At 33.4% G+C, this 18,064-nt stretch overlaps 1 protein-coding gene across 1 annotated transcript in view; it reads left to right on the top strand.

Annotated features, from left to right (window-relative positions):
- The first annotated feature begins 16,117 nt into the window (after positions 1-16,117).
- Positions 16,118-18,064, top strand: part of LOC131164686 (nucleolar complex-associated protein 3) — a 44,247-nt gene continuing 42,300 nt past the window's right edge. The window contains exon 1 of the mRNA XM_058122071.1: positions 16,118-16,530. Within this exon, the coding sequence (XP_057978054.1) occupies positions 16,376-16,530 (155 nt within the window). The 5' untranslated portion in view covers positions 16,118-16,375. The remainder of the gene's footprint in view (positions 16,531-18,064) is intronic.

Raw genomic sequence — 18,064 nt, 5'->3', positions numbered from 1 at the left:
TACAAATTTAAAATCTCACAGGTGACATTAATTTTTTTTTTTATTAAGTGAAATAAAACAGTGCACGCTAAGGGTTCGTTTGGTTCAACGATTTTACTTGGTAAATGGAAAGGAAAAGGAAAAGGAGGAGGAAACCCATTTTCTATTATTGTGTTTTCCTTTTATGTTAAACACTATTAAAAATGAAGGTTTATTTTAATATGACTCAAAATATGAAAAAATCAGATATTAATGGTAAGTAGAATCAAAATTTTGTTTATAGATTTGATATATTTTTTATTTTCTTTTTCACTTTTCTTGACAATCAAATAAGAAAATGCGAATTCTTTCAAAATTTTCTTTTCTTTCCTTAGTATTTTCCGAATTTCAAATAGAACCTAAAACAACTTGAGAGGAAGAAAGAGAATAAAATGGAAGAACACAAAATCAATTACACACATGGGCAAATCAAATATGCATACGCAACTTCACAGTTGGATGAGTAGGAGAAAATCTGATTCATGTATTGGCTGAAATTTTTCATTCTAAAATATTGAAATTTTAGCACAAAATTCAATAAAGAAAGAAAAGCAGAAAGAGCTAAAAAACTCACGGCTCCTACGAATAAAAAAGAGAGCCACATGAGAAGTATTGAACAAATAACCTAAGATGCCGGTCTACTTTGTAAAAACTAGATCTTTGTATTACATAAAGTGTATATAAGCACTGAAAAAACAAAAACTAGATCTTTTTATTACATAGAGTGTATATAAGAACCGAAAAAACAAAAAGCTAAGTCAGAAAGGTTTCAAACTTTGATTAATATGGGATATTACTATTATATGATTGAAAAACAAAATAAGGTTACTTTTAATTCACAAAATGCTTATTCCCTTAAAAATAGATTAATTATAATAGGATACTTACAATTAGTTATAGAAGAGACATTGTTGTTATCATAAAATAAATAATAATTTAAAAATTTTTTTGAGTCCATAACAAGGACTAGAGAAGAAATAATTATTTTCAAATTTTACTATGAGAATTTCTATTCTTTTTTTGTTGCATGTTGAACGACATAATAAGAAATATACAAAGAATATCTATTCCCTCTGTTTCTTAAATTTTTACTGAATTTCATCTTAGTTTGTGAAATAGTTATTTTGCAAACCAAATATAACCTAAAAGAAGTTTGTACAATCATATTAAGGTCTAAAGCATTCATGCAACTTGCGATACTTTACAAGTGATAGACCAAGGGAATGGGTATGTTGGTTACCATGAGTAGAATAATGGTACAATACCTCTTAGCATTCGACAACCAAACAAAGACCGTTTTAAGTGGTATATGAGTGCCCACCACCTCTATTACATTCTGTACTCATGAGCCCAACAAAGTGCATAAAGTTGATGCGGAAAACCATGACAAGTGGATGAAAAAAAGCGTAGGGGATGATGGGGGAGGGGTAAGGGGAGGCATAAGGCTTTCACAAATAAGTGAAGGGAGGTAAGTTAGAATCGAATTCTAATTTGGCATGCTGAGTGATTTTGATCAATAGAATGGGAAGAGGAGGAAACAAAAGCTTATGATAAGGAAAAGGAGAGAGCCTAAATGTCTAGCTTGGTTGATTGATCGACCTAGCTCTTTGACATCTTCTTTCACAAAAGTTAAATAGATCTTCACGAAAGCCCTTTGGCTCACTTTAGTTGAATCTTCTATTTGATTAGTAGTTTCATTGCGCTAACGCTAGTACTCGTAGTAAATAAAGCCTTTACATACCATATTAGCCATTGATGAAAGTTCGACAAACTTTCTTACTTAAGAAAACAAAAAGTATTTTCTTGCCATCACTATCAACACGTGCTAAAGGCACCTTTACCTTGGTGAATCTCTAAACTACCTTGACATAGACGATGAACTCGAAATGAGATATTTTGAAATTAAGAATTGGGGAATGAGATGTGAGTCAAAAATATGTCAATGAAGTCGCCACTAACCTTCTTTAACCTAGGTGAGGTTAGAACACCTGTTTAATTATTATTAATTTAAAGATCCACTAGCTATTCCTGGGGTCCAAATAGTCAATAGTCGAAGGTCTACATACAAAAGTTCAAATTTGGGAGTACATTTATATGAGAAGAAGGAACTAGCACCCTCTACACACCTACTCTACGAATAATATTTGCTAAGTTATGTATAATCACCAACCCACATTCATAGTCCTTCATTTTGATTAACATTACCTTTCCATTTAACATTGTTTTCACCTTGCATTCCTTTGTATTTCAATGTAGAACGCAAGACTTCCCTCACTTCAAAAAAGCCAATAGGGGGTGCTAATACATCCCTTTATAGCATCCATCGTTGGATTCATTAATAAGGCTCTTTCAATTTCTGTTCACTTCAATCCATTCTCAACTCAAATAAAAAGTTGGAGCACATCATGTCAAAAATCCAATCACACCATATATACATGAAATAACACATCTCTTTCAAGCAACATTAAATGTGATGGAATTGGTGTATTCCCAAGAGAGGGGGGGGGGTGAATTGGGTATTTAAAAATTTCTTCCTTGGTTAATTTTAAATCACATTCAGTATAGCACAACCTAGGGTCTTTCTAAGCATTCTCAATTGCCCCAAGTAATGAAGTATGCAGATATTTAAAATAGACATGGAATTCTTTACAAATTAAATATTTGCATATAAACATCACATCATATCCCATTTAAATTTAAAGGTGTGTATGCAAAAATAATTTTCCAATTAATGTAAACATACACGAGTGCAGCATATCCCATTTAAATTAAATATGTGCATACAAATAGATTTATCAGTGAATAAACAAGCATACACATTTGGAAATAAAAGTGTAGTAAGTAAATAAGATAAAGAGAGAGAGAGAGACACACGATATTTATTATTGAGGTTCGGCCAAACCAGCCTACGTCCTCGTTTTGGGATACCTCCCCAAGGATTTCACTCTCTCTAATCACTTAAACGGGCAGAGCAGAAGCCGTTTATAGTCTCTCCTTACGGGGCGAGGAATACCCCAGCTACACTTACTGGGCGGAGCCATAACCCAACAACACTTTACGGGTGGTGCCAAGACCCAGCTCAATTACTAGACTGAGTTCAACTGGTCTCCTTTATGGGGCAGAAACTCCCCAGTTCAATTTACTAGGTTGAATCAAACCGGTCTCCTTTATGGGGTAGAGACTCCCTAGTTCAATTTTCGGGCTGAACCCAACCGATACATAAAACATTTTGTACAAAAAAAAGATGTTTCTAAACATAAGCAGAGATGTACAACAATAAAGCTCTTAAAATGCACTCTAGTATGATGTGAATTATGAGTTCAGTAGAGTAAGAGTGTTTTTCTCAAAATAATATGTTCAATCTTTGAAAGATGATGTATATAATAAATACTCAAAGATTTGACCCTAATAACATTTTCTCCAAAAATATTTTTCAATAAAAATCAGGAGAACCTAGGGTTTGCTTTCAAAGGTATTTTTGCACAAATATGATCTTTGATTAAAAATGAAGTATGCAATGAGTACCTCAAAGATCTTCAAATCCTCAAATGAAATCTCCAAATATTTATACAAGCGTTGTAATAAGTGGGTGAGAGTGCAAATAATATGATCTTTATATCACACAATATATTCAATCACAATGCTCAAACAAAGATGTTAGCTACACTTCAGATATCTCAACAGATGATTTTTCTCAACATATAAAGCTCAAGAGATGTATAGATTTTGTTTGCAAAAGGATTTGATCTTTGTGTTCAACGAATAATATTACTCAAGAAATATTGCAACAAAGATCTTTAGAACATAACCAAATATATCTTCAAAGATTTCTCAAAGTGAAGCACACTAGATATTTGAAAATGATTTGAAAAGATTTTTAACAACCAAAATCAAATAAGAACTTCTTAAGATATTGCAATGATAGTGCAATACTCTAAAGATCAAGTGAAGTATTCTTAGGAAAGACTTATTAACAAAGTCTCCTAAGAAAACTTGAGGTCTTGCTTTCAAACAAAATAATATCAAACAAGCACAAATTGAGAGAGCAAACCTATAAGACAAGAACACTCAATTCAAACTTACAAATGGATTTTTGGCAATATGACAAGGTAAGTATGAGTGTGGGATACTTGGAAGTGAGAGAGAATGATTTTGGAATTCAGAGAAAAATCACTAATCAAGTTTACTAATCTTGTTGCCAATCATTCCAAATGAAGGGGTATATATAGGCTTCCCCTTGATTATAGCCGTCCAAGACACATAGAGAATTATTATAAAAGTTTTAATACAATTTAACCAAATTAACCTCGTTTTAATATTTTAACTATGGTAAAAATAATGGGGCAACCCGAGAGCACCGGTCGACGGAAGCAGGTTCGTTTGACCGAGTTTGTGCAAGTTCGGTCGATCGGGAATAAATTGAACTACAAGTTCGGTTGACCGGACATTGTGTCCTAAGGGCGATTTACCTTTTTAGCGTGGTTCGATCGATATGGAACTTTTGACTGAGTAGTTCGGTCGACCGGAGCATTGAGTTCTCACACGTGGGAACTCAGTCGACCAGGTAGTTGGTTTACAATTTAAGCTCAGTCAACCAGGTGGTCAAAGTGTTGACTTATATGGAGTTCGGTCGATCGGGAGGAATATACTGGCCATGGCTCGATCGATTGGGCTATGGTCAAATTGTTGACCTAGCACTGGTTCGGTCGACCGAACATGCATATTTAGTGCATTTTGGTCCTTTTTGCTTATGTGATCACCCAATCCATTTAACCATACATATATGTGCATGTGAGAGTCCTAGGGTCATTCTAGGCATTTTTTCGTTTGAGCTTACCTATCATACCATACAGTTGATGCATATAATTATTACAGCCCAAGAACCTATTTACTATTACAGACCCATAATGAATAAAGAATTTAAATACAACATTGATAGGATCTTTAGGGCCTCCAACTTCTACTCCTTGTGCCATCATTTAGATGAGCCAACAGTATACTTGTACATATCCTCAAACACTCATCAAGTACAACAAGTATTTGTCATTATTAAAACCAGGTGTGACCTATAAGGTCAACATTCTCCCCCTTTTTGATGATGACAAATACATCATGCAAAAAATATGGGTATAGCCTTAGAAGACTACCCTAACAATATACATTAAGTGCAACCAAATTTCAACCCAATTTTTTTGCCTCTTCATCTCCCCCATTTGGCAACAGCAAAAAAGACCATAATAATTACAGCTCTACGCAATGACTAAAAATCATTTACACAATAAGTTTGGAAAATTTTTGAAAAATTTCGGCAAAGTGCCTTTTGAAAATAGGACATTCCAACACAAATCCTGTATAAAAATTGACCTGTTTCGAGTTTACAAGTCCTAGCAATTTATCCACTACTACTCAAACAGTTCTAGTACGAACAAGATATAAAACATAAATGCAGGCATCACTAGGCAGTAGATATGAGAATTATGCACCACAAACAATAATAAATTTTCACCAAGTCTAAGCCCATAAAAGATATCAATAGTCATATTAGTTGTTTAGACTTGTAAACTAATTAGAAAACCCCCCCTAAATTTATGCAAACTATGAAATATCTAGAAAGCATCTCTACTATGCATGAGCCCTAATTCACGTCTAATTTGTATGAACCTATCTTCGGGAAGTGGTTTAGTGAAGATGTCCGCCCACTGCTCATTGGTGCATACAAATTCAAGAGCAACATCCCCTTTCTGCACATGGTCAAGAAGGAAGTGATGTCTAATTTTGATGTGTTTAGTTCATGAATGTGAGATAGAATTTCTAGAGATGTTGATTGCACTAGTATTATCACATTTAATCGATACTGTATCATAGTGCAATCCAAAATCCATAAGTTGTTGTTTTTTATAGAGAGTTTGAGCACAACAACTTCTAGTCGCAATGTATTATGCTTTCGGTGTGGATAAAGCAACTGAGTTTTGTTTCTTGGAAAACCAAGAAACGAGAGATTGTCCTAAATAGTGACAAGTGCCACTGGTACTCTTTCTATCAACTTTACTACCGACAAAGTCAGCATCAGTATACCTCACAATCTCAAAGGTAGTATGCTTAGGGTACCATAAGCCTAACTCTATGGTTCCAACTAGATACCTAAGGATTCATTTAACAGCTAATAGATAAGATTCCTTAGGAGCAGCCTGAAACCTAGCACACATGCACACGCTAAACATAATATCAGGCCTACTAACAGTGAGATATAGAAGACTCCCAATCATGCCACGATACAATTTTACGTCAACAGGGATCCCTTGCTCATCTTTATCAAGTCTAATGGAAGAACTCATAGGTGTACCAAGAATTTTACAATCTTCCATATTAAATTTCTTGAGCAAGTCCCTGACATATTTTGATTGGCATATGAAAGTTCCATACTTAACTTGTTTAATCTACAACCCTAAGAAGAAACTAAGTTCACCCATTATGCTCATTTCAAACTCACTTTGCATGTATTTGGAAAACTTATTACACAGCTCATCATTAGTTGCTCCAAAAATGATATCGTCCAGATAAATTTGAACAAGGAGTATATCATCATTTTTGGATTTGATGAAGAGTGTAGTGTCAATCTTGCCACGAGTAAACCCATTTTCTAGTAGAAAACCACTAAACCTCTCATACCAAGCTCTAGGAGCTTGTTTCAATTCATACAAGGCCTTAGACAACCGATAAACATGATCTAAATATTTATGATTTTCAAAACCGGGTGGTTGTTCTACATATACTTCCTCATTAATATAGCCATTTAGAAAAGTGATTTTAACATCCATTTGAAACAATTTAAAATTTTTAAAAGCGGTATAAGCAAGTAGCATACGAATGGCTTCTAACCTAACAACAGGAGCATATGTTTCATCAAAGTTGATCCCCTCCTCCTGATTATAACCTTGGGTAACTAGTCTAGCTTTTTTTCTAGTTACTACCCCTTTCTCATATTTCTTATTTGTATATACCCATTTGATTCCAATAATTGTATGATCATTAGGTCTAGGAACAAGGGTCCACACTTTGCTTCTTTCAAATTGATTAAAGTTCTTCTTGCATGGATAACACCCAAGACTCATCTTCTATAGCTTCTTTAATACTTTTAGGTTCTTTGTGGGACAAGAAAGCGGAATGGCTCACTAGGTTCTTCAAGGAGGATCTTGTGGCCACACCACGAGATGGTTTACCTATGATTTGATCTATAGGATGGTTCCTGATAAATTTCCAATCTCTAGGCAACTTTTGAATTTCATTTTCGTTATTATTATCTTCAGATGATTTATCATTTACTTCTGAATTTTCACTTGCGTTGTTTTCAATAGACAATTTATCTAAACATTTTCTAATATCAATATCTTCTTCATCATTTTTCATAGAAAATGGATTAGATTCATCAAACACAACATGGATATATTCAATGACAGTCAATGTTCTTTTATTGAAAACCCTATATGCTTTACTATTAAGAGCATAACCTAGGAAAATGCCTTCATGAGATTTAGAGTCAATTTCCCTAGACGTTCATTATCCCTAAGCACAAAGCATTTAAAACCAAAAACATGAAAATAGGAAATATTAGGTTTATGGTTGTTCCACAATTCATAGGGGGTTTTATTAATTGACCGTCTAATCAACACCCTATTCATGGCATAATAGGCAGTATTTATGACCTCGGCCCAAAAATATTTAGGTAAGTTATGTTCATTCAACATAGTTCTACCCATTTCTTGTAATGACCTATTCTTTCTTTCTACCACACCGTTTTGTTGAGGGGTCCTAGGTGTTGAAAAGTTATGTGATATGCCCTCTAGGTCACAATAATTTTCTATGCCTTCATTCTTAAATTCAGTTCCTCTATCACTTCTTATATGTGTTATCTTGTAGCCTTTTTCATTTTGAATTCTCCTACAAACCTTAGTAAACTGTTCACATGATTCATTTTTATGTGAAAGAAATAACACCCATGTGAATCTAGAAAAGTCATCAACAATGATAAAAACATATGATTTACCACCAAGACTTTGCACAATATTAGGACCAAACAAATCCAAGTGAAGCATTTCAAGTGGTCTAGTGGTGGATATAAATTTCTTTTTCTTAAAACTAGATTTTGTTTGCTTATCCATTTGACATGCATAACAAATTTTATCTTTCACAAATGACATTTTAGGCAAGTCTTTTATTAATTCTTTTCTTACAAGTTTTGACAATAAGTCCATGCTAGCGTGTCCTAAACGCCTATGTCATAAACAACTAGCTTCATTTATTGCAGAAAAACAAGTTACTTGTTGAGAAGCTAAGTTATCAAAAGTGGTAGTATAAACATTTTCATGATGATCTGAAGTAAAAAGTACTTTGTGATCTGATTTATTTTCAACTATGCATTTATCATTTTCAAATGATACCTTATATCCTTTATCACACAATTGACTTATGCTCAATAAATTATGCTTCAGCCCATCAACTAATAAAATATTATCAATAATAAAGGAAGGATCCTTACCAACCTTACTTACCCTGATGATGCATCCTTTTGCATTGTCGCCGAATGTCACATATCCTCCATCCTTGGGAGTGATTGATGCAAATTTTCCCTTGTCGCTAGTTATGTGCCATGAGCACCCACTGTCCAGGTACCACCTGTCCTTGGAGGAGGACGATCTTAAACATACCTGCAAAATAGACTAAGTAACTGGTGCTGTTCCCTAAATTTTGTTGGGTCCACAAGGGTTAGTAGCTGGATCACCCTTAACTACCCATACTTTATCTAATTTTCGCATGCTTATTCCTAAGTGGACAATCAAATTGAATATGCCCAATTTGTTTGCATTTAAAACATTTCATTCTACACTTGGGATCTTTAGGAAGGACTTGAGATTTTGATTCACGCGTGAAATGTCCCAAGTAAAGATTAGGTCATCTAATATTTTCAATGCCATTAAAACCTAGACCCTCTTTACTTAAAGAATTTCTTTGGGCACCAAGTAGTTTTTCAAAATTGAGTTTGCCCTCGGTGAATTTAAAAATAATTTTGGAGCTATCCTCCAATTTCCTCTCAAGTTCAGAAATAGTCACATCTTTTTCTTTCAAAATAGAAGCATGGGAGGTTTTTGCAATACCAAACAATTTTGATCAATTTTTACATTTCTTTTTCAAATCATCATTTTTTTTTGTCATTTTACTCAACAATTTAGATACACAAATATATTCAAATTGTAATTCTCTAAACGTAGGCATGCAATCAGAATCACAATCATCAGATGAATAATATAAAGATAAAGAACAAGAGGACGATACCTCATCACCATGTGCCATTAGGCACAGATTAGCAACTTCTAAGTCACTGCGGTTTGAGTATGAGTCACTGCTGCTCAATTTATCCCATGATGTGCCTGCCTTCATGACTTTCTTCTTTTTCTTAGTCTCCTTTTTCAGTAGTGGGCAGTCCGGCTTGATGTGCCCAACTTTGTTGCAGTTGTAACATGTGGGAGCATTTGATTTTTCTTTTCTTTTGCTAGACTTTCCCTTCTTAGATGTAGACTCCCTATATCTTTTGTATGATTTTCTATTCTTCCTGAAGAATCTGCTAAATTTTATAGTTAGCATGACCATATCATCATCAATGTTAGGTTCGTTGCATTCACTAGATGTGTTAGTGGAGGTTTTTAATGCAGTCACTTTTTTTCGCCCTATTGTGTTCATTGAGTCTCTCATTTATGGCTAATTCATAGGTGATCAAGGAACCTATCAATTCATCTAGAGTCATGACCTTAAGGTCTCTACCCTCAGCAATGGTCGTAGTCTTGGCTTCCCAAACAAGAGGCAAGCCTCTAAGGATCTTCCTAATCATCTCATATGTGGAATAGGTCTTACCTAATGCATGCAATGAGTTTATGATGTATGTGAATCTAGTGTACATGCTCTAAATAGACTCACCTACATTCATCCTAAAGGCCTCATACTCACTAGTCAACATATCTATCCTACTATCTTTCACATCCCTAGTACGCTCATATGTGACTTCTAACTTATCCTAGATTTCTTTTGCAGTAGCACATGCCATAATTCTATTAAACTCATTTACATCAAGACTACAATACAAAATGTTCATAGCAGTGGCATTCAAATAAACAACTTTCATATTATCATCATCATATTCTTCCTCAATTTTAGAAATTCTAGTTGTATCCTCTGTTTTCATAAGAACATAATTTCCCTTGGAGACAATCCTCCACACCTTCCAATCTATATTTTGGAGATAGATGCGCATCCTCTGTTTCTAGAAGGTGTAATTAACACCATTGAAAATCAAAGGTCGTGTGGAAGATGGTCCCTCAGGGAAATAGGTCAGGGAGCTATGAGTCATATAAGTTCTTTTGCAAAATAACTACTAGTCTATGCTACGTGACTCTGATACCAATTGTTAGTTTTACCGTGATCCCAAAAGGGGGGGTGAATTGGTACTTTTAAAATTAATGCCCTAGGTGAGTAACCTAACAACAGTATATTTACAACCCTATGGTCAATCAAGTACAAGTAAAGTAAATCAATTATAATATGTACCAAAAATTAAATTACATAATTTAATTAACTACGCATGCATATAAGACCTTAATGGAACATATTAGATTACAGAACATGGTACCATAGTTATACAGTATAAAGTGCAACCACATATCTTAAATAGTGTGTGGATTATATGTGTAGTTGATCGTGCCTTGGGAGAGCTTGCAGATTCCCCAGTAGTCCGAGTTGAGGCAGCCGATCTAACGATAGAGGTTTTAGTTGACTTATCTTGGTAAGCCAACCAGTGTCAACTCCTGCCTATAGGCCGCACAACCCTGTCATGAGGGGTTAAATCATGACATACAACCATCCAGGGAAGTTTTCACACTTATGTATATATAAAGATTTATAGGAAAAAAACAGATATATTTATAATTACTAAAAGTATGATTAAATAGAAAGTTAAGAAACAATTGTATTTTAAGCCACATAGGTGTGAACTATACTGTATATTATTTTACATCCTATCTCAGTTTCAATTGTTTAATAGTATATTATTCATGTAAACTCAGTTGCCACACACTAGTAATAACATATTTTGTCTTACTAAGAGTTGTCTCATCCCAGTAATTTAACACATTTCAGGTGACCCAGCTAGATGAATAGATAAGGCTCGGAGATAAAAGGGACGGTTGTACTACCCTATCTGCAGGGTAAGTGTTTTAAGGAGATGTATTTTTGAGTAAATCATAGGAGGTCTGGTGGGTGTTTCTGGAGTGATATGTATGTATATTTTGGAGAAAATACTGAAATTCTGGTATTGTATTTATGGTGTTATGATTTTATGTTTTCCGCTACATAGGTGTGTTATCTTATGAACAGGTATTCCTCGGTGCCCACTTTGGGACTGAGATGTTATAGTAGATGTTATTAGGGGTATCATAATAATACGATTATATAGCAAAAAAAAAAAATAGTATGAATTTTTGGGTCGTTACATCAAATGTATCTCTCAAATAGCATAAAATGTGCTTAATTCCATTCCAATGACGCTAAATAGGAGCAGAGTTATATCTTACTAGTAGATTTACAGCAAATGCATTGTCAGGTCTTGTACAATTGGCTAGATACATTAGAGAGCTGATAACACTTAAATATGGTACTTTAGGACCAAGTAAATCCTCCCCCTCATCATGTGGTCGAAATGGATCCATTTTAACATCAAGTGATCGCACCATCATTAGAGATCCCAAAGGATGAACTTTTTCCATATAGAATTACCTTAATACCTTTTCGGTATAGTTAGATTAATGAACGAAAATTTCGCCATTTGCATGCTCAATCTGTAGGCTAAGACAATATTTTGTCTTTCCTAAATCTTTTTATCTTAAATTATGCCATTAAATAATTAGCAGATTTAGTGAGCTTTTCAGAAGTCCCAACTAAATTGAAATCATCAACATAAATAACAATTATAACAAATTCGAATTCTGATCTTTTAATAAAAATACATGGACAAATTGGATCATTTATAAAACCTTCTTTCACAAGGTGCTCCCTTAACTAATTGTACCACATGCATTCAGATTGTTTTAATCCATATAAAGAATGTTGGAGTTTAATTGAATATAAATTTTTGGGGTTTTGCTTTAGGCAATTTAAATCTTTCAGGGATTTTCATATAAATTTCATTATCCAACGATCGATATAGGTATGTTGTTACTATGTCCATAAGATGCATGCTCAATCGTTCAGCGACTGCTAACCTAATTAAGAATCTGAAAGTGATTCCATCCATTATGAGAGAATATGTCTCCTCATAATCAATTCTAGGTTTCTGCGAGAAGTCTTGTGCCACAAGTCTTGCTTTATATAGAGTAATTTCATTATTTTCATTTCACTTACGTACAAATACCCATTTGTATCCAACGAGTTGGACATCTTCTGTTGTTTGAACTACAGGTCCAAAAACTTTTTTTTTTTTTTTATAGAGAGTTTAATTCTGATGTGATAGCCTCTTTCCATTTTGACCAATCACTTTTATATCGACATTCATTAATAGATTTAGGTTCAGGATCCTCATTACTTATGGTAATGTCAGTAGCTACTGCATATGCAAATGTGTTGTTGACAACAACTTGATTTTTATCCCACATTTCTCATGTGTAAAGAATTGAGATCTCATTATTATTTCCATGTACTTCTCCCTTTTCAAGGGATATCTCTTCAAGAGTTTTCTCTTGAGGAGATTCCTCTTCAGGAGGTTTCATACTAGGGATTTCATTTTCAGGAGAAATGGGTTTGTGAATGTCGAATGGATTATCCACCTCTGTAACCTCTTTTGGAGTGTTTACATATTTCAATTTTCTCCTTCTAGGAGTTTTATCTTTTGCATCAATAGGTCTTCCACAATTAACTTGCGGTTTAGGTTTATTAGTCAGCTATTGTCCTTCAGGGACATCAATGCGTGTGGAATATTTGCAGCAGGTATATGAGATTTTAATATGACCTTGGTATTTGTAAAAGAATCTAGTAATTGATTTGCAACCCCTTACAAATGTATAGTCTTCTGAACTTCAAGTTCACTTTGATTTGTGCGAGAATCTAAATGAGATAAACTCATGACATTCCGTGTGATTTCATGTTGTGCTTCAGGCACTAATTTTGCTCTCCCTAATGTAGGGAATACTATTTCATCAAAATGACAATCTTGAACCAACATAACTATCAATCTTACGTTGAGGACCCATTTTAGTTCTTTAAGGAGGGGCAATAGGAACATAAGTTGCACAGTCAAAAGTTCTTAAATAAGAAATATCAGGTTGTTGCCCAGAAACTAATTGCATGGGTGAAAGATTATTGTAAGCAATTGGCCTTATACGAACTAAACATGCAGTATGAAGAATAATATGTCCACAAACAAGTAAATGCAATTTGGTTGTCATCATCATAGATCTAGCAATGAGTTGAAGTCTCTTAATAAAATATTTAGCTAAATCATTTTGTATATGGGTATGAGCAATGGGATGTTCAACATCTATTTTAAGTGACATGCAATAGTTATCAAAAGTTTGGGATGTAAATTCAACAACATTATCCAAATAAATTGATTTAATTGGATAATCGAGAAAATGAGCTCGTAATCTAATTAGTCAAGAAAGAAGTCTAGCAAATGCAATATTACGAGTAGAAAGTAAAGAAACATGTGACCATCTAGTAGATGCATCAATTAAGACCATGAAATGTCTAAATAGTTCAAATGGTGTATGTATTGGTCCGCATATATCACTATAAATTCTCTGTAAGAAACTGGGTGATTCAAGACTTACTTTTGAAACAAATGGTTTGAAAATTAATTTCCTTTGAGAGCAAGTAGTATACATGAAATCATTTGATAAAAGAATCTTCTGATTCTTTAGTGGATGACCATGTGAATTCTCAATAATAATTTGCATCATTATATCTCCAGGATGTCAAGACGATTATGCCAAAGTGTGAATAACTTTGGGTTATTATACTTCTGGTGTAAGACATTATATGATTCAATTGCTTTAATTTTTGTATAATACATTCCAGAAGATAAAGTTGACAGTTTTTCTAAAATTTGTTTCTTCCCATAAATAATAGAAGTAATATAAAGGAATTCTTTACTACCTTTATTTGTAGTTTCAATATGATATCCATTGAATTTTAAATTTTTAAAGTTTAACATATTTCTTCTGAAACTGCTGGAATATAAAGCTTCATCAGTTTGTAATAAAGTACCATTGGGTAACTTTATATTAGCTTTTCCAGAGTCTTCAATCAAATTTGTAGAACCATATATTGTATTAACATTTGTTGAAGATATATTTAAGTAATGAAAATATTTCCTATCTCGAAGAATTGTGCGTGCTGTAGCACTTTCAGCTAAACAAACTTCTTCCAAAGACATCTTAGAATCGATCAAAACTTTAAGACAATTCACACTACAACACATATTTTAAAAACCAATTATTATAATTGATCATAGCAACAATAAATACTATAATTTATTTATTAAAATCAAAATATAATTTTACTTACTATATATCTTAAAATATTACATCATTATTTTCATCTTGATTTATAAGGAAATCAACAACATGAAGTTAAACAGAATTGGATGGTCCAGCATTAAAATCTATTGGAACAACATTATTAGTGAAATTTGTTTCAACCTCTTTACTTTTTTCTTTTTCATTTATAGATGCTTGGTATAGGTCTACCAAGTGTTTGAGCGTACGACAAGTATGCGACCAATGACCTCTTCCTTTGCATTTGTAACATTCAGTTTCACGCTGCCTGAGTCGCTGATTTTGATCATTTACCCGCTTCTGGGGGCAATCCCTCTTTTGGGGGTTATCCCTCTTTTGGGGGATTGCAGCCTCACATTGATGCCAGTGATTATTTTGACCACGACTATGCCCGCGACCTCGTCCTCGACCACTAGATGTATTCATATTCACTTTAGGGAATGAGGTTGAACCAGTTGGACGAGTTTGGTGAATTTTCATCAAAAAGTCGCTATTTTGCTCAGCAATAAGAAGACATGATATAAGTTCATAAAATTTAATAAATTTCATCTCCCTATATTGTTGCTGCAGAAACACATTAGTGAGATTGAAAGTAGTAAAAATTTTTTCTAACATATCTTCATTAATAATTTTTTCACCACATAATTTTAGTTTCGAGCTAATCTTATACAGAGTTGGGTTATATTCACCAACTTTTTTAAAGTCTTGTAACCTAATGTGCAACCATTCATATCGAACTTTTGGTAAAATCATAGTTTTCTGGTGGTTAAATCTATCTTTTAAATATTTTCATAGGATAAGTAGATTTTTAACAGTGAGGTATTCAGTTTTTAATTCTTTATCTAAATGATAACGAAGGAAGATCATAACTTTTGTGCGATCTTGCAGGCATGTGGTATTTCCATCTAAAATAGTGTTTTCCAAGTTCATTGCATTTAGATGGATATCAACATTAAGAATTTATAATATATAATTGTTGTCTTTGATATCAAGGGGAACAAATTTAACTTTGTTTAGGTCGATCTAAATAAATTAACAATAATAAGACAATTTAGAAAACAAAATGTAAAAACTAAAATAAAACTAAGATAATAATATACTATTATTTCCACCCTTCGGAGGTACTTAAATATATTTCTTCAGGAATATTATTTTATTTTTCTCATTTTGTACTTATAATATTAATTTGGGTAATAATTTACTATCTTTTCCGGAGGTTAATTATACTACCTCACTTGGAAGATAAATGTTCAGCTCTTTAGGAGGTCGAATTTAATATCTCTTTGAGAGATTAAAAATATACTTTCTTTAGGAGGTAAATATTTACTATATATCCTACTTACTTCAAGCATGCAAGTGAGTATACAAGCATGCAATGTATATACAAGTGTGCAAAGATATATCTTTCAAATGTGAGGAGTAGGGTGACCTTTTATAGGGTAATTTGGATATTAATGCATTTATTAGGGTGAAAAAATCAAAGTGGTGGAAGATGGGTCAGAAACATAATTTTCATAACACAAAATTCATATTCCCCATTCTCAAAAACAATCCATGAGGGTAACCTAGTCATAGAAATGTTTTCTAACAAGAAACCTAGTATATACTATGTGGTGGCTGGTGCTAATTTTGAATTATATAGCTTCTGAATGCCTAAACCGTATGAAGACTTAGAATAGCTTTTGAATCTTTTATACCCCAAACGTGCATATTGCATAAACTATTTATACCCTAATTTAACAATTTTCGATCAGTATCTGACGATGGGAAAGAAGCAGAGGATCATCCTGCCTCCGGAGCTCCCGCCGGAGCCTTTGGAGGACGAAATCGAAGTCTCCGACGAGGACTTACAGTTCGTCACCGAGAATCGTGACTACGCCGGCTTTGTTTCCTCTCTTGACACCCAGTTGATTACCAGGTCTGTACCCATATCTTAACTCTGTTTTCTTCCCCTCGTTTTGATTTTTTTTGGAGTATTTGTTATGTTGCGTTTGTATTTCCAGAGGGCTTTCTTGCATTTGAAGGTGGTGTGCATTTTTTTTTCCTATATAAAAGCGAAAGAAATTTGCTTTGCATGTGCAAAGCGTCTTGCTTTCAGAAGTAAAAACTGCATTGATATTATCTCTTTCGAAGAACATCTTTTAGGATGCTTAGCGGGCAGGGAATGTGGAGAGAGCGGATATGAATAGCTGGGACAGGCAATGCAAAATTAAGCCATGTAAATGAGCAAAAATTCTATGAATTTAAGGAAATTGAAATTAATTCCCAAATGGTTTGCACAAGTGTGTAGTCACTGATGTTAATAATTTGAAATTATTTTAATTTTAATTTGAAAATTTGAGTAAGAAGAACTACTTGTAGAATGCTTAAGAGGGCAAAGGATATGGAAAGTGGGGAGATGAATAGCTGGATACAAAATTGAGGAGATGAATGTTGGGCAATGCAAAATTAAGCCATGCAACTGTGCAGAACTTCTTTGAATTTAAGGAAATTGAAATTAATTTCCTAATGGTTTGCACAAGTGTAGTTACTGAAGTTGCTAATTTGAAATTCTTTTGATTTAAATTTGAACATTTGAGTAATGTTGATTTTTTGTACAATTCCAACTTTTAAAAGTTGAGTTCAATTTCAAAGTCTTTGGGCAGTGTAAACTTTGGATGCTGTCAAATCGCTATAAATTTTTAGGTAAGAAAAACAGTAAAATTTGTTGAATGGGGCTAATTAGTATAGACATAGAGCAGCTGATCACTGAGATAACAAAAGCTATGCACATCAAATGAATGGGCCAACCCCAAAAGCCACCCTATGAATATGAACCATGTATCAGCATCTAATTGTTATTACTTAATCAAATGAAGAGTAGACTTTTAAGGTAATTGTGAAAGCTGAGCTCCATATATTGATATCAATACCTGAATGAAGGTTTAATATGCTAGTAATGGTTAGTGTAGTCTAAGTAGCAGAAACCGGGAATATCTAATGGTATATGTTGGACCTGCAGACAACCTTTTCTAAATGAGTAAATTTCCATTTTTAAGACAGTAGCCCTTTCTAATGAGATTTGTAATGTACTTTTGATCCTTTAGTTCAGCCTAGTAACAATTTTTTTTTTTTTTTGCAAAGATGTTAAATTTTATATTGGTTTACAATTTAGGAGCAGGAAAATTATGTTACTTTTTGACATTTTATTACTTTTTGACTCTACATATATTAGATCATTGGTTACTTGTATAAAATAATTTGAGAAGTAGATAACATAATAGGATGTGCATGTGATAAATAAATGATTATTACGTCATTTAAATAGAATAAATTAGGCATGCATGCAATGTAATATACACTATTAATTTTTTAATTTATTATACACAAAAAGAATTTTGTCATTAACTTATATGGTGAGCATACTAAGCGCTGATATCATAGTAATCATATAACTTGGTTGTCTTTATTTG

Source organism: Malania oleifera, chromosome 9, assembly GCF_029873635.1.
Source record: "Malania oleifera isolate guangnan ecotype guangnan chromosome 9, ASM2987363v1, whole genome shotgun sequence".
In the NCBI taxonomy this organism is placed as follows: domain Eukaryota; kingdom Viridiplantae; phylum Streptophyta; class Magnoliopsida; order Santalales; family Ximeniaceae; genus Malania; species Malania oleifera.
Note: the sequence above shows the minus strand (reverse complement) of the source record. Positions and strands in the feature narration are given on the sequence as shown.